We start from the raw sequence: 24,804 nt of genomic DNA, 5'->3' as shown, positions 1-24,804 counted from the left end.
TTACCAGTCTAATACAAATTCGCAAAGTTTCTTGATTACAAACGTACTGTATAATCAGAATTCGAGTTATAACAAATAAAATGCAGACAATGAAAATGCAACCTGGGAAATGTTTAAATACATTTAGGAATGACCCATAACTTCACATAACAATCAGCTGCTAACGTTTTTCTGACACTGGCACGCTGTACGACTTAAGGTAAACCAAGTCGTTATAGCAACGTATTGAGGTGGATCGCAACCATCACTCGTAAAAACTTCTACTACTACGACTGGCGCAATAACGTAGCTACTATGGCAGTTGCACAAGTTTTAATAACTTCGTCCTGAATCAATTATACAGTATCTATTTCATTTTGACGGTTAAAAAAGGATACTGAAACGTTCAATCGATTAACTCCGTCTACGTTTGCCAGGCATACGTTTTTATGCTTATATAGGAAATGAAGGAGGGGCTTATTCATTCTGCCGAAATTGCAGACCGTTAATTTGCAAGTATGATGCTGTGAATATAATCACTGAGACTTAAGTATTTCAGTCCGTTTGTTTCTTTCACTTGCATTCACATTTGAACCCCAAGACCACTGTATGTGGGCAGCCTGTAGCGTAGTGGTTAAGAATCGAATCCCAGCGCAGCCACAATAAGATCCGCACAGCCATTAGGCCATTGAGCAAAGCCCTTAACCCTGCATTACCCCAGGGAGGATTGGGGGGACTGTACGTCACTCTGGATAAGAGCGTCTGCCAAATGCCTATAATGTCTAAAGTCCAAGGTGTGTGTGTGTGTTCTTGTGTGTGTGTGTCTGTGTGTGTTTGTGTAAATAATTTAAGTTCTTCAAGCCAGGACCAGGCCTGAATCATGCAATCAAATTATATGATAAATCCTAGAAAACACTCAATGATCACTATTTGGTAAACCGGTCTACCAGCTTGTTAATGCAAACATCTAATCAGCCAACCATGTGGCAGCACAAAAGCATGCGCACATGGTCAAGATGTTTGGTTGTTGTTCAGATTAAACATCACAATGGAGAAGACACATGACCCAAGAGACTTTGACTGTTGAATGGTTATTGGTGGCAGACAGGGTGTCACAGGAAAAGCATCACAGAAACTGCGTGACCTCCTGGGATTTTGACACACACAACAGACCCTACAGTTTACAGAGAATGATGCGAAAAACGCTTTAGTGAGCGGCAGTTCTGTGGGTGAAAAGGAGTTCAGTGTGTTTATGTTTCACACAGTTGGAGGTAAAAAGGGAAAACCATGACCTTTGCAGCCTTGTACTCCAGAATAATTGTAAAACTACTAAAAATATTTTCAAAATATATGTTAAAATGCAGGATCTTGTACTTTGGTCATACCCTGTAGTATAACATTTCATACTTGTGCTATAAAACACTAGTGCGTCCTCGCATTTAATGGCAGCTTGATGTCATGTAGACGGTGTGACGTTTTTTTTTTATATTAAATTATTTTTAACAAACAGGTCTTTATAAAGCAAGTAAAAAATAAATAAATAAATAAAAGGTCTATGAACCAGATGAAAACAGACGTAGTATTCATTTTCTGATGCGTAATAATAAAAATGCTTGATCTCTGCAGTCACCAACGCACCCACCTCCCAACACTCTCAGGCCAGGAGTGACCACAACAGCCCCACCCAGTCAGGTTTATTTCCCAACCCCAGCAGATGAATTTCCAGGTCTGATGACCTCCAAGCCTGTGCAGCAGCGATTCAAGGATACAACAAAATTGCAGCTAAAAACCTACACATATAAAACTGAGAGGAGCCCTCTCAATCACAAACTGCATCGACAAACACCAACAAAGACCACCTGAAACAGTGACGCATCCAGGAAGCAGCATCCACCAATCAACAGTTGTCATTGTTAGTTACACCTCCGTCTGTGATTGGAGCTGTGTTTTCTACCAGCAGGGTGACATCACAATGGTCTATCCATACTTCAGCGTCCCATTTGCAGACTCCCTCGGTCGTGGGGCACACCCAGTTACCATGGAGACGGCCTCTTCCTGACAGCTCTGTACAGGATCACTTTGCAATCAGCTCAGACCAAGTGACAAAACAGGATTTGAGGGAGTAATACGGCAGACATTTTTCACTTTACAAAATCAAAAAATGTATATGAAGCGTTCACCGTTTCGGTGCCGCTGTAACGCAATCGTGAATTAACTTAATTTTAAAGGACAATTTACATGGTATGCTATGAATAATATAACTGATATTATTCCTCTGGTTACAACTTTTATGGACCACCAAAAAGTTGGGCTGGCAGAATTACGCTCTTTACTGAATGAAACAAATGCAATTCTCGAGTGAGACTTAATTTTTAAATGTTTGCTTAAAACAAGTGGTCAATTTTGAAACACCACCTACCCACCACCTTAAGGCAACCCCAAGGTGTGATTCGATGATCCACGTCAGCAATGACCCCCCATCCCATATGAAGGCAGTCCTGTCCCACTGAGGGGAACATTTCTGTCGCAGACTGATGATGACGGGGGAACAAGAGACCTAAAAAATGGAGGTTATTTAGGACCGAAGCGATAACCAAACACGACCCTCACACATGCCGTTTGTCCTCACTTTAATTTTATTGTTCACGAGATGGCTGCAACACCAGATGGAGCAGTATGTTATAGCACACCTCCCCGGGCTCATGGCAGCCATCCAATGAATGACGGTCTCTGCACTTATTCCCAGAATGCACTGCGCCAGGAGGAGGAAGAAAAAAAAAAAAAAAAAGAAAAAAAAAAATACCTTGCCAGAGTCCACGCGACCAAGTCACAGCTTTGTCTGGCAATCGAGTAACGGTAAAACTCCAGCCAATCATTAAAACGGAAAAGGGTCTGCACCCAGCATCCCTTTTCTAGCAATCCCAAATCCCACGGGCGTTCATTTTTGAAGTTGGTATCACGGACTTGCTATTTGTTTTTTCTTTTCTTTTTAATGGCACAGACAGCAAAAACCATGTTTGGTCGTTCTTTAGACAGTCCCATGAAAATAAATTCTCTTTCATTTTCAAAACATACACAAGTCTTTTATGTATTTTTCTACCAGGCACATCTTTGTTTTGTGTTTTTTTTTTTTTTGTGTGTGTGTTTTCTGTTTTTATTTTTAAGTTTTAGTTTTTCTTTTCACGATGGGTCCTTGATTTGTAGAAATCCAACCGACGCGGTGTGAATGCATGTCTTCAAATCGGCGAACGTTCGTTACGAAGCTCAGTCCTCCGGAAAAGCGATCGGCTTCCCGCCTTCCCTTACCCCACCCCCTCCCCCGTTTTCCAGGCCGTGGCTACGGTCAGCGCCAGATTCCGAAGGACCCCTCTTTTCCAAAGCACCTCGGGGTGCTCGCTCGCCCGCCCCGTCCAACGCTGCCGCGCGTCCGATTGGCTTTCCACAGAGGGCTGAGTCCCACACCCATCCTTAGCGAGGGAAGTTCCCTTTTTTTTTTTTTTTTTCATTTGCAGTCACCTCGTTCCACAATGCTGTCACCTTTCAACGTTGCAAAGAAAAGATAGTCCTGCAGGTGTAGAGGGGCAAAGGGTCAGCGGGGGGGGGGGGTTACTTGCAAACGCCCAACCTTTTCCCGCTTCCACCAATCAAATCAAGGCCTGCAAGTAAACTCTGAATAAATTGGCGCACGGATAACAAAACAATTCAATCAACTGATCCGGAACATTCCGCATTCCTACCATCCCCGCAGCGCAGAAGACATTATAATTGGGGGGGGAAAACATTTATTCTGAGAATACAGACTATAATACCTTCTGAAATGTCCGTAAGTGAGAATTACGTTTAAAAATCACCACACCTCTGACGAAGGAGCAGGAGGACGAGAAAGGTGCACTCTTAGACAGATTTGCACGGCATGTTCAAACGTGCACCTGGTCGGGGAGACGGCCAGTGGTAAAATACCGTTAAATACCATGCATCACTATACAGAGTGTTCTCCTGTGCCCTACGTCAGGGTTAAGGCCTTTTGAGGTCTCCACGATCAGGAAAAAGTTCCAAGTTCCCATTGATGCTGTAGGGACAGGAGTGCCCCAGGACCTGCGCGCTTACCTGGTCTTCTGGTAGAACGTGCAGACATAGCTATCGGAACAACCTTGTGAATTCTCGAATCGCCCAGCAGACTTGCTTGCACTCCTCTGCACTGCAATGTGGGGGGGGAGAAATATGCTTGTTACGAGAAGAAACGGGGCAAAATTGTTTTGTGAAAATCAAGTGTGTGAGAAAATCATTTATTTTCTCGCACAGACCCAGTGCACTATGAGGGGGCAAAACATTTGTAATGTAACGTAAAACTGCCCCAAAAGTCAGAGACGCCCCTTCCATTTGGTGCGAAACTGGGGTAATTACAAAACAGGCATTTAGCAGACGTACTCATCCAGAGCAACGAACAGACAGGAACAGTCGGTTCATTTGCATTAAATTTCATTTTTGGCATTTATTGAGCAGAAGTTCTGATTCAGACAGATTTTCACTATTTTACATAACCTGAGTCACTTCAGCAAATTTAGATTTAAATCACTTTGGGTGTAACAGCAACGCCCCACCAGGGAACTGAGACGACAACCTCAGACTCCGCCCAGCTTCCTAACCATCAGGCTGGACAGACGCCATTTTGGGAAACTGAGCCCTAAACCTGAGTGTCTTGTATACTTTCAAATAACCTCAGTTTCACCACCAAACCCCCCTTCTCGGGCCTCGCGTGGCGTACGGCGAGGGAGACAGTCGGAGGCTTGTGACTCACCTGGTGACCTGTTTGTGGAAGTCGGTCAGCTGTTTGTGCGTTACGGTCACCGCCCCTCCCGCCGTCTCCTTGGGGAGACCCTTCAGCGCGTTCTCCAGCCAGCGGCAGAACGTCTGAAAGCAGCGCAGGCACAGCGGCGGACACTCATCAGACAGGCGAGCGCAAATGCTATTAACATTGCTAACAATGCTATTCCATCTCAAATGCTATTAACATTGCTAACAATGCTATTCCATCTCAAATGCTATTAACATTGCTAACAATGCTATTCCATCTCAAATGCTATTAACATTGCTAACAATGCTATTCCATCTCAAATGCTATTAACATTGCTAACAATGCTATTCCATCTCAAATGCTATTAACATTGCTAACAAAGCTATTACATCTCAAATGCTATTAACATTGCTAACAATGCTATTATCATTGCTAACAATGCTATTAACATTGCTAACAATGCTATTAACATTGCTAACAATGCTATTATATCTCAAATGCTATTAACATTGCTAACAATGCTATTATATCTCAAATGCTATTAACATTGCTAACAATGCTATTAATATTGCTAACAATGCTACTACATCTCAAATGCTATTAACATTGCTAAAAATGCTATTAACATTGTTAACAATGCTATTACCATCGTTAATGCTATTACATCTCAAATGCTATTAACATTGCTAACAATGCTATTAACATTGCTAATAATGCTAACAATGCCATTACATCTCAAATGCTATTAAAATTGCTAACAATGCTATTACATCTCAAATGCTATTGAAATTGCTAACAATGCTATTACATCTCAAATGCTATTAAAATAGCTAACAATGCTATTACATCTCAAATGCTATTAAAATTGCTAACAATGCTGACACATCTCAAATGCTATAAACATCCTATTAGCTGCTCAGAAAGGAAGTCGCACCCAGAACCCTTTACCAGTCTCTTAACCAGCAAATTCTCAGGAAGCGTCACAGAATTTAAGAAAGGATGAACTGAAGTGGTTAAAACTTCAATAGTAAAATCAAGCTAACAAAAAAAAAAAAAAAATTATAATAATAATAAAATAAAAAACCCCAGCTGTCTCCCCCCTAGGGTGTTGAGGGCAATAAACAGCAACAAAAAACCCCCGCATCGAGCACGAAAGCCCGGGCCATGCCTCTGCGCGTTGCCAGGGGCCGCCTGAAGAGGGCGCTGCGCTCACCGGCCGGTCGAAGAGCATGATCTCCCACACCACCTCGGCCACGTCCGGCAGGGTGTATGGCGGCAGGCAGAAGCAGCAGGTGTGGATCAGCTGGGTGACCAGCTGCTGCCCGTGCTGCTCCATCGCCTGGGCGATCAGCTGCTTCCGCAGCTCAAAGTCGTCCTCGTGCTGCAGGACACAGGAGAGGAGAGGGACACAGGACAGGAGAGGGACACAGGAGAGGAGAGAGACACAGGAGAGGAGAGGGACACAGGAGAGGAGAGGGACACAGGAGAGGAGAGGGACACAGGACAGGAGAGGGGAGGGGACACAGGAGAGGAGAGGGGACACAGGAGAGGAGAGGGGACAGTCACCAGCGAGTCACACACAGCACTGTCTCTCCCCCCCCGAAAACTCACACCGCGCAGCAGGAGGAGGGGGCAACAGACCTAACGAATAGGGGGGCATGCATTTGACCTTTGACCCCATCACGACTCAACCTCCTTTATTCACGACAAGGCAAAGTATCAAGCGAGTAGCACATTTCAATAGGTGAGGTTACAGTCAATTCGTCTCGGTACGGTGAAGCTGCAAAATGTCTGCCGTTCAGCCCGTTAGCCCCGGGGCTGACTGTGTAACCGGGACAACGGCTCAGCCATAATGTAGGGCTGTACACTTTGCCAAGATCACTGGGCAAAGGGTTTCTGTTCAACTTGCTGAGACCTGAACAAACCCCAAAAGGACTGGTAATCGTGCCCAGATAAGCTGGGTGGGGCGGCGCTGACAGAACAGGAACGGACACATTCGATTAGACAGCACGGAGAAGGAAGCAAAGGATGCGTGAGAGGTGAGAGAGAGAGAGACAGAGAGAGATAAGAGAGATGAGAAAAGCCTGCTACCCACATCGTTGGTGATGCCCGTGTGGATGAGGTCCCGCACGAACTTCATGACGCTGCAGTTGGCATCCCGGTGGTCCAGGGTGGTGGCGGCGATGGCGCACTGGATGATGTGAATGATGATCTGACTGGAGAGCAGCGTGACGGGACTGCGCTGGATGAATCTGTGAGACAGACAGAGAGACAGAGAGACAGACAGAGAGACAGAGAGACAGGCAGAGAGACAGGCAGAGAGACAGGCAGACAGACAGACAGACAGACAGAGAGAGAGAGAGAGAGAGAGAGAGACAGAGACAGAGACAGAGACAGAGAGACAGAGACAGAGACACAGAGACACAGAGAGACAGAGACAGAGACAGAGACAGAGAGACAGAGAGACAGAGAGATAGAGAGATAGGGGGAGAGAGAGGAGGACGTAGAAAGTGAGCATTCCCAAACCATCACAGCACCGCCAACACAACACCGTTGTTTAAGTTGCGCTCACAATCATCACTATTTAACAGCCAGACAACAGCAGTGCTTGTGAGATCAGAGCCAACACTCAAATAGTCAAACTAACAAACCCTAAATTCAGCCATTAAACCAAGCGAACAAAAGGCACATTTATTACAAAACAGCGCTGGGAGAAGCGCGCTGCTCAAGTGTGACACTGAGGCTTTCAGGGAAGGCTCCGAGAATGCGGGCGTAAGCTCTGAGAACTCGGGTGTAGGCTCTGAGAACGTGGGCGCGGGGCGAGGCGGTAAACTGCACCTGGTGGCCAGTCTGAAGAGGTCGTCCACCGTGTCGGGGTGATTCCGCAGCCCGTTGGGCTGCTCCAGCAGCTGGAAGGTGGGCATGCACAGGGCCTGGAGGAGGGGGGAGGGATCCACACATCAATCTCCGCAATCCTACAGCCCAGGGGGGCACAACCCCGGGGGGTACTGCTTTCTGTTCCAACCAATGGCCTTGCTTTTAATTTGCTGACAGCTGTATAAATCACCCGGGGTTCAAGCCTATACTTGAGCACAGTAAAATCATCAGGATACACTTATATTATCATTATTATTACACATCTAGCAGCTGTAACCGACACTCATACACATGATTGAGTCAATTACATAATTCAAACGAGAAGTTGGTACAAAATCCAGAAATGGATCATTGTGCACCCCTGATTTAGGCAATATGGGTTTGAGGGGGGAGGGTTTAATCCGGAGGGATTGAGGGGATGTGCCGAGGGAGGAGTGGGATTGGGAACGTCGCCCCGGGGAATTACCTGTAGCATGTCCAGCAGCCCCTGTCTGCAGCCTTCCTCCATTCCATACTCATCCACCAGGATGCTGCCCAGGTACAGGAAACAGGAGTGTGGGTACACCTGATACACACTCACCATCTGAGAGAGAGACGGAGAGAGGGGGAAGGAGGGGGGAGAGAAGAACAGAGGAATAGGTTTGAGAGTGAAAGATGCAAGAAGTGAGAGGAGTCAGATTGTGAGCATGGCGCACACACTCTTCTTTCACACACGTGACCAGCGGCTGCAGTAGGGAGGCTTACTCACACACACTGACACACACTGACACACACTGACTCACACTGACTCACACTGACTCACACTGACTCACACTGACTCACACTCTCACACTCTCACACTCTCACACTCTCACTCACTCACTCACTCACTCACTCACTCACTCACTCACTCACTCACTCACTCACTCACTCACACACTCACTCACACACTCACTCACACACTCACTCACACTCACTCACACACTCACACACTCACACACTCACACACACACACACACACACACACACACACACACCTGCGTGACGAGGGGCTGCAGCAGGGAGGCAGAGCCCTTTCCCACGCAGCGCACGGCGAACCTCAGACAGCGGCAGCAGCGCTCCACGATGCGGTTATCGGCCTGGTGCTTATTCAGCGTCTCCGACAGCACGGGCCAGATCTGCGGCAGAGACGTTATCGTTATCACCATTACGATCGCCGCTATCATTATTCAAACGTTCACGATACAGAGGAAAGGCTCCGGCTTACTTCCTGTATGACTTTCTGACAGGGGTGCGTTTGGCCGTTCTCTACGATGGGGTTCGTGTGCCTGCAAACAGAAACATCACAACGCACCACCTTTAGCAAACTGGTATGCCGCGTCGCATCTGCAGATGCAACGTCACGTACAATGCATCACTACAGGCGGATATTTCCGGACGCGATTGTGATCGAGTGCATTTCCCCACTGGCTGGGAATTAATCCCCTTTATTAATTTTATTCATGATCATTTATTAATAGGTTAGGTTGACTGTGCACATGTGCTCTTTTACAGCAACACCCTGTTAATGCCGCCCCCTGCATGTCTTTGGATCGATGGAGGAAACCCGCATTATCCAAAGGACACCCACATCGACACAGGACGCTCATGCAAGCTCCACATTGGCCAGGATTCAAAACCGGGGAAGTTACGATCAGATCCATTTCACTTCACAAGCAGCAAACAGATTACAGGCTGACCCTCTCCACAAAGAACAAGACCTCGCGCCCCACGTCGGAAACTTAATCCCTCTTGTCTGGGTCTGAACAGATACTCTGAGGGCACTTTACAGAACCGAGGAAAGCAAATTTGCATTGCATTACAGTCATTCGGCAGACGCTCTTATCCGGAGCGACGTACAATAAAGTGCAAATCAGAACTAGGCACAAGTGCGCTGAAAATGCAAGAGGGAAGTACACTACCAAGTGCTAGAGCGATCACATAGATAAACCAACCAAGTAGCAGTTCCACAGTTTGCCAAGGATAATAACACAGTCGAAGCATAGGCCTCATAGATTTCCTTTTAACCTTTCAACTTTTGAGTACAATAGAGCTTCAAACTGATATGGTTTACCTGAAGATGACCGCTAGCCTGTCCAGCCAAACGGTGGGGTCAGACGATTTCCCGTTGCTAGGCTCCTGGGAGAGAAGCTGATAAACAGGAAACAGGAAGCAGGAAACAGGAAACAGGAAGGTCAACACACAGCCAATCGGGTGTCAGGTTTCAATGAAGTATGGCATGGTTAGAGGGGTGACAGAGGGGTCATACGGGGGTCATACGGGGGTCATACGGTCTGGTTCCTACCTTCTTCAGGGCCATGACCTGCACCGCGCAGAGGTCACTCAAACATTCGGCTATTTTCTCCAGCGGCAGACGGGCTAAAACTAAAGCAGTGCCTAAGGGACGAGAAAGAAGGATATTATATTAATTAATGATTTTATTCATTATTCATTCATTAATATTTGCACATTTGAGACTCTTCTCACTGTGTAACAACACAACCACATGTAGCATCAATATTTGTAGTTCAATTCTTTATCGAAAAAACCCCAAAAAGTCAGTGAACTTTATAAGCACCTTTCTAGTCAAAGGGTCACAAAGTGCTTCAAAAGCAAAACATGGATAAACAAACATGGATAAAACATGAAAAAAAAAAAAAAAATTTTTTAAATGTGCATGTTAATATAATTTTAAGGATTAACAGTGAGAACTTGTGCAGGCTTGATATCTGGAGAGACCGACCTCATGACCCATATCTTATTGGGGTTTAAGTCCATTACACACTTGCAAGAAACCCGCGCAGCGACACGAGGGGACTCTCACATCTTTGCGTAGCAAAATGTGCCGTGCAAATGTTGTACCGCGACGCAAAAGTGCTTGCAATTCCACGCATTTCTCTTAAAGGCGCTAAATGTAAACAGGATGTAAATGCTGTTCAACAAACAATCACACAAGAAGAAGTAATCCGCTCCAAGGTGACTTAATCCAGATTAGCCCAGGCTGCCACCTTGTGGAACGGCAGCGTATAGCCTCAGACAGGACTAAAAGAAGCCAGTATAGAGTGTTAGCAAAGCGCTAGCGTGTGTCCCGAGTCTTGCGTAGAGCATGTGACAGGCCGGAGACAGGCCGCTGGCGCCCCCTACCTTTCAGGAGGCCGACGGCCGCCTCGGTGGACAGGGCGAAGGAGTCGAGGGCGCGGGCGATGTCCAGGAGGCCCTGGAAGTGCTGGGCCATGTGGTCACGGCACACAGAGCAGATGTTGTGGATGGCCTTAGCAGCCACCGAGGCCAGAGGCTTCTCCCTCAGCCCCTTCATCAGGTAACTCAGCACAGGGTCTGGAGGACAGAGACACAGACAGACACAGACAGACACAGACAGACACAGACAGACACAGACAGACACAGACAGAGGCTTTAGAGCACAGCATGGACACGTAACTGCTGAGCTACTGTTTAGCTGCTTCCCTGGACCCTCAGCTGGTTTGTGTGTGTGTGCGTGTGTGTGTGCGTGTGTGTGTGCGTGTGTGTGTGCGTGTGTGTGTGCGTGTGTGCGTGTGTGTGTGCGTGTGCGTGTACGTGTGTGTACGTGTGGGTGCGTGTGGGTGCGTGTGGGTGCGTGTGGGTGCGTGTGGGTGCGTGTGTGTGTGTGTGTGTGTGTGCGTGTGTGTGTGCGTGTGTGTGTGCGTGTGTGTGTGCGTGTGCGTGTACGTGTGTGTACGTGGGTGCGTGTGGGTGCGTGTGGGTGCGTGTGGGTGCGTGTGGGTGCGTGTGGGTGCGTGTGTGTGTGTGTGCGCGCGTGTGTGTGCGCGCGTGTGTGTGAGCTGAATGGAATCTCTGCCTGCACCTCCCACTCACACAATCAGAGCCAAAGGGAGTGTCAGGGTCACTGCAGTTTTCACAGGTCCTTCCCCCAGACACAGCAAACAAGCAGAGACACCACAAGCGCTCATCGACCGTCTTCCCACACAAAGCCATGCAAAACTCGAGGGCGTTGGCTACGGGCGATGCTGCTAGCCGGGCACGTCTGCCAGTGGCACAGGCCGTACCACACTGTGGAACCCGTCCAGACCCAAACGCCCAGTGCTTAACCCTTTAAGAAGTTACTTTAACTGAACACTAATGCTGATGTAACGATAGCGACTGCCAACTGAAAGCAATGGAGTTATAGAATAAATAAATACATTTACAAAAATTCCAAAAAGCACAATGAGACACCAGTCAGTAACACAAACCCCCTGCGGCGTAGGCGCGGGGGCGAACTCTCACCTAAAAAGCGAGGGTTGCGATCCACCACCTCGCTCATCTCGCCCACCAGCTCGATGCTGGTGTAGCGCACGGCGATGTGCACCGTCTGGGGCAGCAGCACCACCTGCTCCAGCACCTCTGTCAGGGTGGGGTTGTTATCACTGCGGGGGGGGGGGGAGAGAGAAGCACTGCATTGTGGGACGGGCACAAGCGTTCACCGGCGCACTTAACTAACTGGAGCACGGCATGTCTGTTCCGCATGAATATTCACTTCCAGCCCACCACAGTAATTCACCACTGATTGGTTAAAAATAAATGCCATGTTACTTATGCAATAAACACCTGGGGAATACAAGTAGGGGAAGGGGACGTCTCAACTCACGGATCTACACTCTTGGCGATGGCGGCCATGATGAAGAGCACAGCTTCGGTGACCTCCCAGGGCGGATTCCCCTCTTTCAGAGTGGAGTAGAGCTGGCAGAGACACATTACACCAATGACACATCGTACACCACTGACACAGCACGTTTATGTACAACTGGCAGGCCACATTTATATACTACTGGCGCAACGCGCTTACACGCAAATGGCACGGCACATTTACAAGCAACTGGCGTGCCGCGTTTACAAACAGGTGCAGCAGGTTTATATACAGCTGGTACACCATGTCTATAGACTACTGGAGACAAATGGTATTTTGATGTGTACCTGCGAGAAGCATTCCATGGAACCCACAAGGAAAATCACATCCTTCACCAGGTCGGAGACCCTCATCCGAAACTCTCCAAAATCGTCCGTGTCTTCTGGTATGCCTTCCTTTAAAGTAAAAAAATTAAAAAAATTAAAAAAATTTACAACAGCTGCAGACAGAGATTAAAAGACAAAGGACACGTCTCAGAATGGCTGTTCAGAACCTTGCTACCATGCGGTTGTTGGTAGTTGCATGCACGTGAATCACACATTAACGCGTAGGCGGGGGTCAGGCGGCTCTCACGTGATCGGGGTCCAGCTGGCAGTGGCGGGCCAGCCCGTGCAGCAGTCTCTGGATGTAGGGCCTGAAGATGCTGTGCAGGACCGCGTCGTTGGTCTTGTATAGGTGCTCCCCGAGTCGGTACCAGAAGTTAAAGGAGATCTCCACGACCTGAGCGCAGGGGAAGGTCTTTTACAACACAGGGCGCACAACCGCGCTCCTGGAGACCCGCCACACCACCCCGGCACGCTTTCCTCTCGACCCTAATCTGGCACGCCTGGTTCTGCCAATCGGCAGCCCAATGAGATCACCAGCAGTTGAACGAGGTGTGGTGTTAGGGTTGGAATGAAAACCTACAGGATAGTAGATCGCCAGCAAAAGGGATGGGCAGTCCTGTTTTACGATGATTCATCATTTGGTGCATTTCTAGATGATGAGGTTCCCGGACCCAGAGGAAGCAGGAGATCACGAATCAATTGTTCGAGAGCTTTGGCTTCGTCACGTTTTAGTTTACCACCATCTTTGACTGGGGAACTTGGTCAACTACTCAATTCAATGTTTTGAATGCTTCACAACATCCAGCCGAGACAGAGCAATGTCAGGCCACCAAAACCACATGAGAGTTGAGAAGAGGCCGTAATGTGGGGCGTGGCAGGTTCGGGGGTGATCTGGCGCCTCACCTCGTATTGGGGGTGTCCCGCGCAGATGAGCAGGAGCTCAAGGGTGCGCAGGTCTCCCATGCCGTGGCCGGGGCTGCGCACGATCGTCTCCAGGAAGGTCTCGCACAGCTCCGTGAAGATCCGGCAGTAATTCAGCACCCTGAGGGTCGCAGAGAGAAGGGCGGTGACGTCACAGATAGGGGAGTGGTGACGTCACAGAGAGGGATGGCGACGTCACAGAGAAGGATGGCGACGTCACAGAGAGAAGGGCGTGGTGATGTCACAGACAGAAGGGCGTTGAGGTCACAGAAAGGGGAGTGGTGACGTCACAGAGAAACACCGGGGGGGGTTTTAAAGACCAGCCTTGACAATGTGCTTGATACTATTTGGCTTTTTCGGCAAACAAAGTAGTTGGTACACTTTAGTGGAATGAGAAGACTAGCATTGCTGGGCTGAATGGCCTGTTCTCAACATTATGTGCTGTTATGTTATGTCACAATGCCTAACTGAGAGAGGGGTGGGGTGGGGGTAACACTCCCCTTTCTGGGGGTTCGAAGGACACTTTCCACCCCCCCTTCGGGGGTAAAAGGGCCCTGCGCTTACTTGTCCAGGTCCTCCCGGGCCACAGCCATGTGGTAGGCCGTCTCCAGCGTCAGCACGCCCTGGAAGAGCTGCATGGCCAGGCCCATGTTGGCCTCCACGTTCTCGATGGCATACAGGGCGGAGCACACGCAGTCTGACGCGGCCTCGTGCAGGTTGGTGGACGTCTCGTCCCGTTGCTGGGGGGGGGTTGCAGACACCATGGCGATGAGACCGGAACCTCCAGAACATTCACATACTGTCCCTGACCCCTTTGAGAAGCCCCAGGCCAAGTCCCGCTCTCCTTAGTTACTGTTGCTAATTCCGACAAGCTTTCGAACCATCGAACACCCATTGAGAGGACACATCAGTTACATGCACTTGTATGTGTACTTTATCAAACTGAATACAGACTAGCTCATGGTTAATCACTGTTGGGTACGTTACACACAACAGAGGCTCACGTATTCGACCAATGCTCAGCTCAGTACTTACTATGGCCGACCACAGAAGGCCACAGCCCATAGATGCTGGGTCTGCAGGGGGGGACTCACCAGCACTTGGAAGAGTACGATGAGGAGCTGGTTGTTGGCCATGAAGTTGCTGTCCAGCACACCCAGGTTGAACCAGCTGCCCAGGCAGCGGAACACCTTGATCAGCATCTTCTCGTCGCTGACTGTCTTCTCCGCACATGAGAGCTGGAGAGAGAGGGAGAGGGAGAGAGAGAGGGGGAGAGCAAGAAAGAGTCAGATTGTGAGCATGGTGCGCACACTCTTATCGCACACACGTGACGGGCGGCTGCAGTAGGGAAGCCCTTTCTCGCGCACACGCACACGCAAACACGCACTCGCAAACACGCACAGGCACTCGCAAACGCGCACAGGCACTCGCAAACGCGCACACGCAAACGCGCACACGCAAACACGCACAGGCACTCGCAAACACGCACAGGCACTCGCAAACACGCACAGGCACTCGCAAACACGCACAGGCACTCGCAAACACGCACACGCAAACGCGCACACGCAAACACGCACAGGCACTCGCAAACACGCACAGGCACTCGCAAACACGCACAGGCACTCGCAAACACGCACAGGCACTCGCAAACACGCACAGGCACTCGCAAACGCGCACACGCAAACGCGCACACGCAAACACGCACAGGCACTCGCAAACACGCACAGGCACTCGCAAACACGCACAGGCACTCGCAAACACGCACACGCAAACGCGCACACGCAAACACGCACAGGCACTCGCAAACACGCACAGGCACTCGCAAACACGCACAGGCACTCGCAAACACGCACAGGCACTCGCAAACACGCACAGGCACTCGCAAACACGCACAGGCACTCGCAAACACGCACAGGCACTCGCAAACACGCACAGGCACTCGCAAACACGCACAGGCACTCGCAAACACGCACAGGCACTCGCAAACACGCACAGGCACTCGCAAACACGCACAGGCACTCGCAAACACGCACAGGCACTCGCAAACACGCACAGGCACTCGCAAACACGCACAGGCACTCGCAAACACGCACAGGCACTCGCAAACACGCACAGGCACTCGCAAACACGCGCGGACAGGGTGACTGACTACCACCTCCCCAAGTCACCAAGGAGACCAACAGCACCTCCATCGCCAACAAGGAGACCAACAGCACCTCCCCCCACTCCACCAAGGAGATCAACAGCACCTCCATCGCCAACAAGGAGATTAACAGCACCTCCCCCGCCAAATAGGAGACCAAGTGGCACCTCCAGACACCACCAAGCACTTTCACTTCCTGTTTGGCATGAACCGTTCTGCTTCATTTACTCCGCTGTCCTAACCTGCTCTCTGTGCACACGGCTCATTTCTAGGCTGCTCTTCCCAAAGGCGCCGATTACGCACTGAACAGATGGGCAGGCTACTTTATAAAGACAGATACTGCACTTACTATTTGCATATTTTGCGATAGAACATTTTTTTTTATCGATTTTAATTTTTCTGTGGAAAGGAATGCATAAGACGACGTTGTGATGACATACAAATTTACCCAGAGTCACTTCCCCTCAACTCCCTTCATATTTCAGCAATTGCAGTGAGCTGTAAATTCCTTTCGACCTTATTCATCCCTGAACCGCACCACAGCTGGGAATATTTATAGAGCAGGATATGCGCTGTTCAGGTTAAAAACCTTTTTTTCTTTTTTTTTTTTTTTTTTTAACCAAGACTCCACATTGCAGACTCATCGGGCGCTTGGGTCATTAGCCGCACGTAATCAAACTCCCGCAATGACTCCGCCTTTTTAACGCAGGTCTCGCTGAGGGGATTAAATACAGCGTACGGGACGTCGTGAAGGAGGCGGATGAACCCCGCAGGTCCTCCAGCGCTCGGTACACACCACAGGGTCGGGGAGGGAAGACGCAGCGCTTCAGTTAGAACAGCAGCAAGCCGTGCGCCGAGGAAGCCCCACCAGAACCAGACAAACCACAACCCCGAGAGTTTTTACAACCCCAACACACGTTTATGGGGAAACATAACAAAAATACTCAAGAACAAGAACTGTTCACACTCAAAAATGCTAAACAGGAGGGCCTAACCAGCCAATTTCCTCGTCCCTTCCCCTCGTCGTCCCCCCCCCCCCCCAAATTAAAGGCAACCGTCAACCTTAACGCCGACAAAATCGTATTTCACAAACCCGGCGCAGAACCAAACGCCGTCGCACAAAACCAGCACGTTCGACACACGCTGTCAAGTCACTCAGGATTCACCCTGCTCGTCTGCGATTGGTCCACGGCAGCAACTAATTCAGGGCACTGGCAGGGAGGGGGTTCGGGGGAGGGGGGGGACCCTGGGAAATGGGTTAAGCGCACTCACCAGCAGAGACACCACGGTGCTGGAATAGTAGGCCAGGTCCTCGATGATCTCCGTCCGGCGGTTTGCTCCGATTCTCAGGGAGCGGCTGTGCACCTCCTCGGGCAGCACCGTCAGGATCTCGATCAGGAATGTCATTGATGACACCTCGTTGCTATATCTACGGGGAGGGGGGGGCGGACATTTTAACCACGCGTGAGAAATCGCTCACTCACGTCAGCCATCTTATATAGTTTTTTTTTTTTACTTGCGACAGTGCACATCAAAATATTCAGTTTCCACATCAACGTAAATGCGCCAAAGTTGGCTAATGAGGTAATTTTCGTCTGTAGCCCCTAACCGGCATGTCTTTGGACTTGATCTTAATTCATGATCGTTTTAATAAAGTACATTCAAAGTCAGGCGGTGCCTTCTATGTGGTGTCTAATGTGGGACCTCAACCTGCATCCTAACCCAGGAACCCACATAGAGCACAGTGCCACCAGAGGGATGTTTTACCGTTTAAATAAAGAAGTACACTCAAAGTCTGGTGGTCCCCTTCTATGTGGTGTGGGACCTCAACCGGCATCCAGCACAAACAGTTAGGTGCAGGGGGGGACATTTTTGGACAAGGCACCGCGCCCAACTCTAAATACGATAACGGGGATAAACGTGAAAAGCACCAGATGGAAGAAGAGGAACTTACTTCTCAATAAGCGTGTGAACACAGCCCTTCCACGAGGCCATCTGCAGGGCAAGGTCTGCTATTGCAAGAGCGAGCTGCAAGAACGGCGCATGGTGTCATCATTCATTTACATGCCGATTCCACTCCCCCACCCACCACAAGGCCCACAAGCGCGTGGCGGAAATGAAAACTGCTTTACATTAAAAGTGCCGTGTCGCCCTCGAGAAACGAGCCTAGTCGCGGTTTCACTTTTGAAATGCGGAGGTTTGATTAGTCATTCGTAGTCTAGGCAAAGAGCTAGCGGAAGGGAACGGAACGGAAAAGTGCAATTGAACACGGGATTCGATTCTTAAAATCGTATTTTGACACAGGCCTGCCTGGTGCCTTCGCATCTCGTGAGGTTCTACAACATCGCAAAACACTTTCTTTTGTATTTTGCGGTGATGGTATGCATTTTATTGTCCCGTCTACAAAATTGCGTTCATCCGATTATTTTTGACTCGTTCAAGCAAAAACTGCATGTGAAATAAGCTACACAAACGGGAGGATATTATCACTAGTATCAGTATCCTGCAAAAGACGAACAAGACACAAACATGTTTCACATGACCACAATTAAACAAGCCATCGGACCTTGCGTTCACATATTCACTGAAGAAACAGGAAACCTTTGCATTGCCCTTACTGTCATCGGTTAAAAGTGGAACACAGGTCCACCGAGGCGGCAATGTAGGCTTATGTTCAAATCACAAATCAGTTACAAATCACGCACGTCAAATCCCCCTCGAAAAAGACAGGGTTTGATGATAGGGGTGCAAAGGGGCAGGACAAGGCCTGGAAAAAAAGAGCGAGTTCCCTTACGGATTCAGAAGCCCTTTCCTTCTAACGCGAGAGCGGAGAGTGATGTGCGTGCCGTCGTACAACGAGGATCTGAAGCCTGAACATGTACCGCAGCTTGTAATACAAGCAGTCTGACACAGTGCATGAACCTCAAACTGGGGCTGGCATCAAGGCTCCCTCAGCTACATTACAACTCTGCTACCCCCTCCTCTCCTCCTTCGCCTTTACGAGAACGCCAATAGACGTTTCGGGATTAATTACAACTGGGCGGATGAACCCCGTTTGGTGGTTTGAGGCTCATTTCATACCTCGGACCCTTGATGACTTAAAAGCCATTCAGGCAAGAAATGTGTTCCATACTGTATCAGCGTCATAACAGCCGAAGAAAATGAATACCTACAAGTCACGTAGACGCAGCCTTATTGGTCTTTTAACACGCGAGAAGCTGGTTAGACGGGCGTGGCCGGTTACCTGGGTGACGATAATAGGGGACAGGTCTTTGAGGTTCTCAATGTGAGAGAGCAGCGAATCCCGCAAGGACACGTGCGTGTCGGCGGGAAGTTCATAGAATGAGGTCTGGATCTTCATCTTCATCGTCTGGGCGGCGAAGTAGCTGGACTCCACGTCCTGCTTCAGCTGGAGGAGCTGATCCGAAATCTCCCAGGCGTACATCTGGGGGAGCAGGAGAACGGGAGGGGGAGCAGGAGAGCACGGGGGGGGGGGGGTGAGCCAACAACACCGGAAACATTCTACAAACAAATCTGTATTTTTATAAAGAATTTGCCTATTCTTTGGCGGGACCCTATATTTGCGATGCAAAAACCCCCCCCTCAAAAAACACAACAGAGCGATACATCTCAAGGTCATTGTACCTCTTCCACTTCATGAGACACTGACAAGTCCTCCCTGTAAAAGTCCTGAGAGTTCTAGTACATCTACAGTGTGTTCAGAGGAGCGGAACACTAAAAGGTCACCCCGTCTATGTCGGTTTTTTTTTTTGTTTTTTTTGCTTGTGGAATTGGAATTGGGGAAGATATGTAAAACGAGATATAACCATAACACTGCTAATACTTCATGGGGCGCTGAGCATACAACATTTTCCTGCTCAGGCCTAAATATACTACAAGCCTGACCGTTCACCTCCCGTTACATTTTGACCGCTTTTGCGTCACGTCACATGTTGGTGTAAACCCCCCTTCCCCTCCCCCCTCCCCCCTCCCCCCTCCTCAATCAGGACAGCGCACTACCGCTGAGAGACAAAATGCTGCAAAGAAACAACAGACCCTCATCTTTGACTTTTAAAATGATGAGATGGGGTCCCAAAGGAAGGACCCACACACACTTAAAAGCCGAAAGACTCCGAATCCGCTGGCACGTAGTCAGACTCCTGCAAAATTACAATATTCTTCCAGCCATGCATTATTCAGTTATTTTTCCTTATCCTCCCAATTTGGAATGCCCAATCATGTTCCTCGTCAGGCACCGACTGCCAATCAGAAGTGAATGATGTCAGTCACCGCTTGTTATTACACCACAGTCCACAAATCAAGCTCAAACGGACGTCAGTCAGCGGAAGACGGCTCGTGCGCAGCTGAACACGCAGACTGCAAGACAGCTGTCCGACAAGGCCATCAAGCCAGCCCTTCCTCCTCCTTCACACGCAGCGGACACAAAGTTCTCGCCACGTTGCTGCCACGTTGCGGCAACGTTATAACCTTGCTGAAACGTTCCAGGAACGTTTCGAGAAAATTTTGCATCAGCTGGGCAGGCACCGCCAGGCAGAGTCGGCAGTGGCACGGCCCAGATTCAAAAGCAAACAAATACAGCCGGATTTTGGTGTGCGTCTTGGTCGAGGGCGGTAATTTGGTTACTAGCCTTTATTTATATTGCCGTTAAACACAACAAACCATTTGCCCTTTAGCTTCCGGAGACTGACCTTTATATCCATCTCTTTTCATAACCAAGATTTATTCATGTACAACACTGCCAAACTTATTTTACTGCAGTACAATCACCACAGCTTGTACTATGATCCTGTGCCTATCCTCACTCACTCACTCACTCACTCACTCACTCACTCACTCACTCACTCACTCACTCACTCACTCACTCACTCACTCACTCACTCACTCACTCACTCACTCACTCACTCACTCACTCACTCACTCACTCACTCACTCGGCCTCTAAGTTACTCAATGATGAAATGTTGAAAAATCTCATCTTCGATTCAACTTAACTACTGGCAGGCCGGGCAGCAGTGACAACCACGTCTCGCAGTCACTTGTTTGGCCGGAGAGAAAGACGGTTTCTGACACGGCAGAAATGTGAGAGGGGGGGGGGGGGGCATATTTATCATGACCTCCTGACATGAGCCACAGCACCCGGACCCCACCCCCACTTTCTAAACCTGACCACAGTCCCCTATGAATGAAGGCTGAATGCTTCATTCACTTTGGCTTATATTATATTGGGTTTGACGCATGAGGCAGCTGGTCACATGCTGGACAACTCACAACACAGTGCACAGTACAAATCTAATACTCGAAGAAGCATGAAAATGTGCCAGACCACAAAAATAATTCAAATGCAAGTTCAGTTTGACATTTTTTAATTTTTTAACATTTAACAATCCCCCCCCCTACAGAAGTGGGGAAATTGGGCTGGCCTTAATGAATACCGGTCTCACCACTTGGTCGTAGGAATGTGAAGTTACAATGGCAAGGCAATTATATTGACGCTCAGGTGACCTTCGTGTTAGGCATTGTATTTTGCTTTTATAATCTTCACCATGCCTGCAGATGACAAACCGACATGCAGTCTTAACATGGTTATGTCATGCCAAGCATAGGCCTCTATCACAGGGCCTGGGTATCCCTCGGGAACTGTGCCAGTCATGCACCCGAAATGGTCTCTCCAAGGTCTTCACTAGCTCTTGACCTATTCACGAGAACTGACTGTTTAAGGTTTCGCACATACAAACCGGAGGTAATCGATATCTGCCACCTGAGGCGCGGCTGACCTTACCGAGGAGTCGAAACATACAATGTTTGTGGCGTACGGGTCCTCTTCGTACGAATTACAATCGTACGACAGCGTCGGAATCGTTCACATGTGTATGCAGAGCACACAAATCGTGGCACTCTCAACCCTATGCGACAACGTGTTTGGTACATTTCACCGAATAATACCGGAAACTAACTTGTCCAACCACTTTGGAGTTATTCATTGTAACTTCCTTGATGGACACACGTTTAGATACGCCAGCCTTTAGCTCGACATATTCGTAAAGCGTATCGTGGAACATGAGTAGCGACTTGACAAGGCGAAAATGCAAAGAAGCATCGGCTTATTATTATTGTGTCCAAGCTATGGCGAAGGATGATCTCATAGCTTATTCCTTTAATGAACTCTAGTAAATCACATCGACTTCCGTCCTGCTATTCACGAATATTTCTTTCTACAAAATGTGCAAGGTAGATAACAGATAGATATTTCGTTAGTTCAAAACTATGACTTTTTAAAGCACCTCTAATTTGACAGCGGTAGCTAGCCAGATGACACGTTAAAATAAGGAAGTTTAGGTTCGTGAAATTAATCTTGATATAACGTCATAGGTAATTCTGCATTCAAAACTAACATGAGAATTAAGAACGTCCCAAGTTACAAAGGCACCGCGAGTTAACATTCGCTAATTATCGTTAGTTTATTCTTGGCCTGCTTGCTCGCGATCGCATTTCATGTCGCGGGCAGCTAGCACCAAGTTATTACTTAAAGCAGCCGCCTGATATATAGTTATATATATAGTTATATAAATATCCAAAATACTAGCTAGTTAATAGCCAATGTTATGAAATGAACCACTGTTAACTGAGAAGCGTTACCATAAATAAAAAGCAAACATGCAACCGTCTGGGGTTTTCAGTTCACAAAACACGGTAGTTAGCTGGCGTCACGCTACTTGAAAATCCGGATATCATACTCCGTGTATAACTAGCAAGGTAGCCGAGATAGCTAACGTTAGCTGCACCTACGGCATTGATTATCGGCATTGATCGGTCCAAAGCTAATACAACATTAATTATGTAGCTAGTCAGCCACCGAGGTGATAGCTGTGCACCAGAAACAGACGCCGAGTATTACCCATAACTAGCCAGCCATCTAACTTACCTAGCTAACTAAAAATGTAACATTATCGCAAAATTAGATAGTAAGGTTAGAATAATATAGCTAGATGGCAAACTCAGCGGCCAGCTAACAAGCCTTTCGGCAAACAGCCTGCTCCAAGACAGTTAACCTAGCCAGCTAGCCAAATCCCCAAAGAATTATTCCAAGGTTTACCATAACAATACACAATATGGTGTTCTCTCTAGTCAGCGAACACACCTTAGATTCAAATATTGTGTTTTTAAAGATGAATAATAAACAATCGATCTTACTGCTGTGTAATACTTAATTATAATCCAGGAGTTCGGAGTCCAGGGCTAGCAAGCTTCCTGATCCTGAGGTTTTAGGCCCATCTAGAGCCCCGGAGTTTCCCACTCGTTACTCACCGACCTCTGCAGCTCCCCAAGCCATACAGAGGCTCGTTCTTTTCCGGCGGGGTCCGGGTCGTGATAAAGGGCTTGCACGGCCTGGTAAACTAGCGCAAGGGATGGTTTACCTCCCTCCATGCCGGCACACTCTGCTGCAGGGTAGCAAAAAACGGCTTAAGTACAGATGTATTATCTGTTCCGGAGATCTGAAGGATTGCGTGATATTATTTATTCGGGCGTTGTATACAGCACTCTAACCGCCATCTTCACACAACAGTGGCTTCCCCGCGTGCTCTGGGTAAACGCCCCCGTCTGGAAATCGGCAATCAGGAACCATAATCATAGTGCATTGAGAACCTGGGGGGACCTTTCTTTGAGGGTGCACTGCATTGGAAAATTGCGTTCACTCGCTAAACAGACGGAGAGATATTTGGAGCAATAACTAATTGTTTAGAACATCTATGAACGTACGATATTAGCAAAATTGTTGATCCAGAATAAAATCTCACAATTTGTACTCTTACATTAATTTCTTAGCTATGTCAACTGCAGGCAAATTTATGCAACAACCTAGCAGCTGTACCTGCATGTACCATATGAATTTTTATTGTGAACTTAAATACCGATTGCAATTGTAATATTTTTAAATCTGTGCATTAGATTAAATAATCACATTAATGAATGAAGAAGAAATTATTTTTTGTAAAACATTTTTGCAATTATTTGTCTCATCCAGGGTGACAAAAAAATGGAACCCCTCTAGCAGAGTAATTCAACTTCCATCGCCAAACTGTGGTTTGATTTGGACTCAACAGGTGTACGGTGTTCAAATACCGAAACAGTAGTACTTAGAAGTGTAACATTTAGAAACTCATGAATCTATAACTACAAACAAATATTTCGCACAATACATTCAACACAGTACGAGAGCAGCGTCAGGACTCTTCCATCCCAATACATTTCCAATATACACCGGTGAATGGAGTAAATTTCGCGAGTATGTGTGTTTGGTTTCAACCCATTACTAGGTGAAGTGTAACTCAGAGTTCTCCCCAAAAAATGTAAGTGGTGGTGCACCACTCAGTGCTCTCTCTTGCACCCCTGTGTAATGAGTATAAGTCTGTCATTGCTGTAAGTCGTTGCTGCTCTTCCGACATGCAATCAGGGGAGAGATGCAGCTGTGGAACAGCAGAAGTAGAAATGAAACACTTACTTTTTTTCAAGCCTAGGAAGATAAATACCGTCAGTGCCAGAGTTTCGGTTCGGCACAAGCTGCAAACCAATACAGTCTTGCTTTAATGCGTGTGGCTAATTCTGTTCAGCAAGAAATGATGGTCAGGTTGGTAGTTTACATTTACATAATGAATGAAGAGCAGTTTCGTATAAAAAACAGAAAATGTACCAAACCATGAATTCAGAATGGAGGAACATCCTGAACAACAATTTTTGTGTTCCGTTACCAATGACCCATTTTGCCAGTAGCTTTAATATTATTCTTTTTTGAGTAAATTAAGTCATACTCCTACTTTTAATATTGATTTTTTTTTTTGTAGTCTTTTTTTATTATCCATTCAGAGAAAATGAAATTTAAGATCACGTTGATCACTGGCCTAAATAATATCTGGTTCTTAACACTTTTTGGGGTGGTGTTGATGCCCCCAGAAAGCAGGAGATTACTGAAGATGCAAAACCTTAACCTTCACCCCCATCTTTTACATTACATTGTTGGCAGACGCTCTTATCCGGAGTGACGGACAGTTGATTAGACTAAG

General features: G+C 47.8%; 1 protein-coding gene across 2 annotated transcripts; it reads right to left on the bottom strand.

Annotated features, from left to right (window-relative positions):
- Positions 1 to 2,596: 2,596 nt before the first annotated feature.
- Positions 2,597 to 23,355, bottom strand: tnpo3 (transportin 3). 2 transcript variants are annotated; one of them, XM_061229525.1, is made up of 23 exons: positions 23,051 to 23,355; positions 18,970 to 19,170; positions 17,680 to 17,753; positions 16,998 to 17,154; positions 14,677 to 14,820; positions 14,147 to 14,322; positions 13,565 to 13,703; positions 12,909 to 13,055; positions 12,623 to 12,730; positions 12,297 to 12,388; positions 11,936 to 12,075; positions 10,814 to 11,005; positions 9,975 to 10,066; positions 9,744 to 9,820; positions 8,898 to 8,958; positions 8,668 to 8,808; positions 8,118 to 8,234; positions 7,613 to 7,707; positions 6,870 to 7,026; positions 5,988 to 6,155; positions 4,778 to 4,890; positions 4,087 to 4,177; positions 2,597 to 3,635 (listed from the first exon to the last, which is right to left on the bottom strand). In XM_061229525.1, the coding sequence occupies exons 1-22, from the start codon at positions 23,168 to 23,170 to the stop codon at positions 4,117 to 4,119; spliced, it is 2,772 nt and encodes a 923-aa protein (XP_061085509.1). In that variant the 5' UTR covers positions 23,171 to 23,355; the 3' UTR covers positions 2,597 to 3,635; positions 4,087 to 4,116. The 2 variants fall into 2 exon arrangements, with proteins under 2 accessions (XP_061085509.1, XP_061085508.1); XM_061229524.1 differs by having other exon boundaries at positions 2,597 to 3,544.
- Positions 23,356 to 24,804: the final 1,449 nt, after the last annotated feature.

Source organism: Conger conger, chromosome 19, assembly GCF_963514075.1.
Source record: "Conger conger chromosome 19, fConCon1.1, whole genome shotgun sequence".
In the NCBI taxonomy this organism is placed as follows: domain Eukaryota; kingdom Metazoa; phylum Chordata; class Actinopteri; order Anguilliformes; family Congridae; genus Conger; species Conger conger.
The sequence above is the reverse complement of the archived record's forward strand: the minus strand, read 5'-3'. Positions and strand labels throughout refer to the sequence as shown.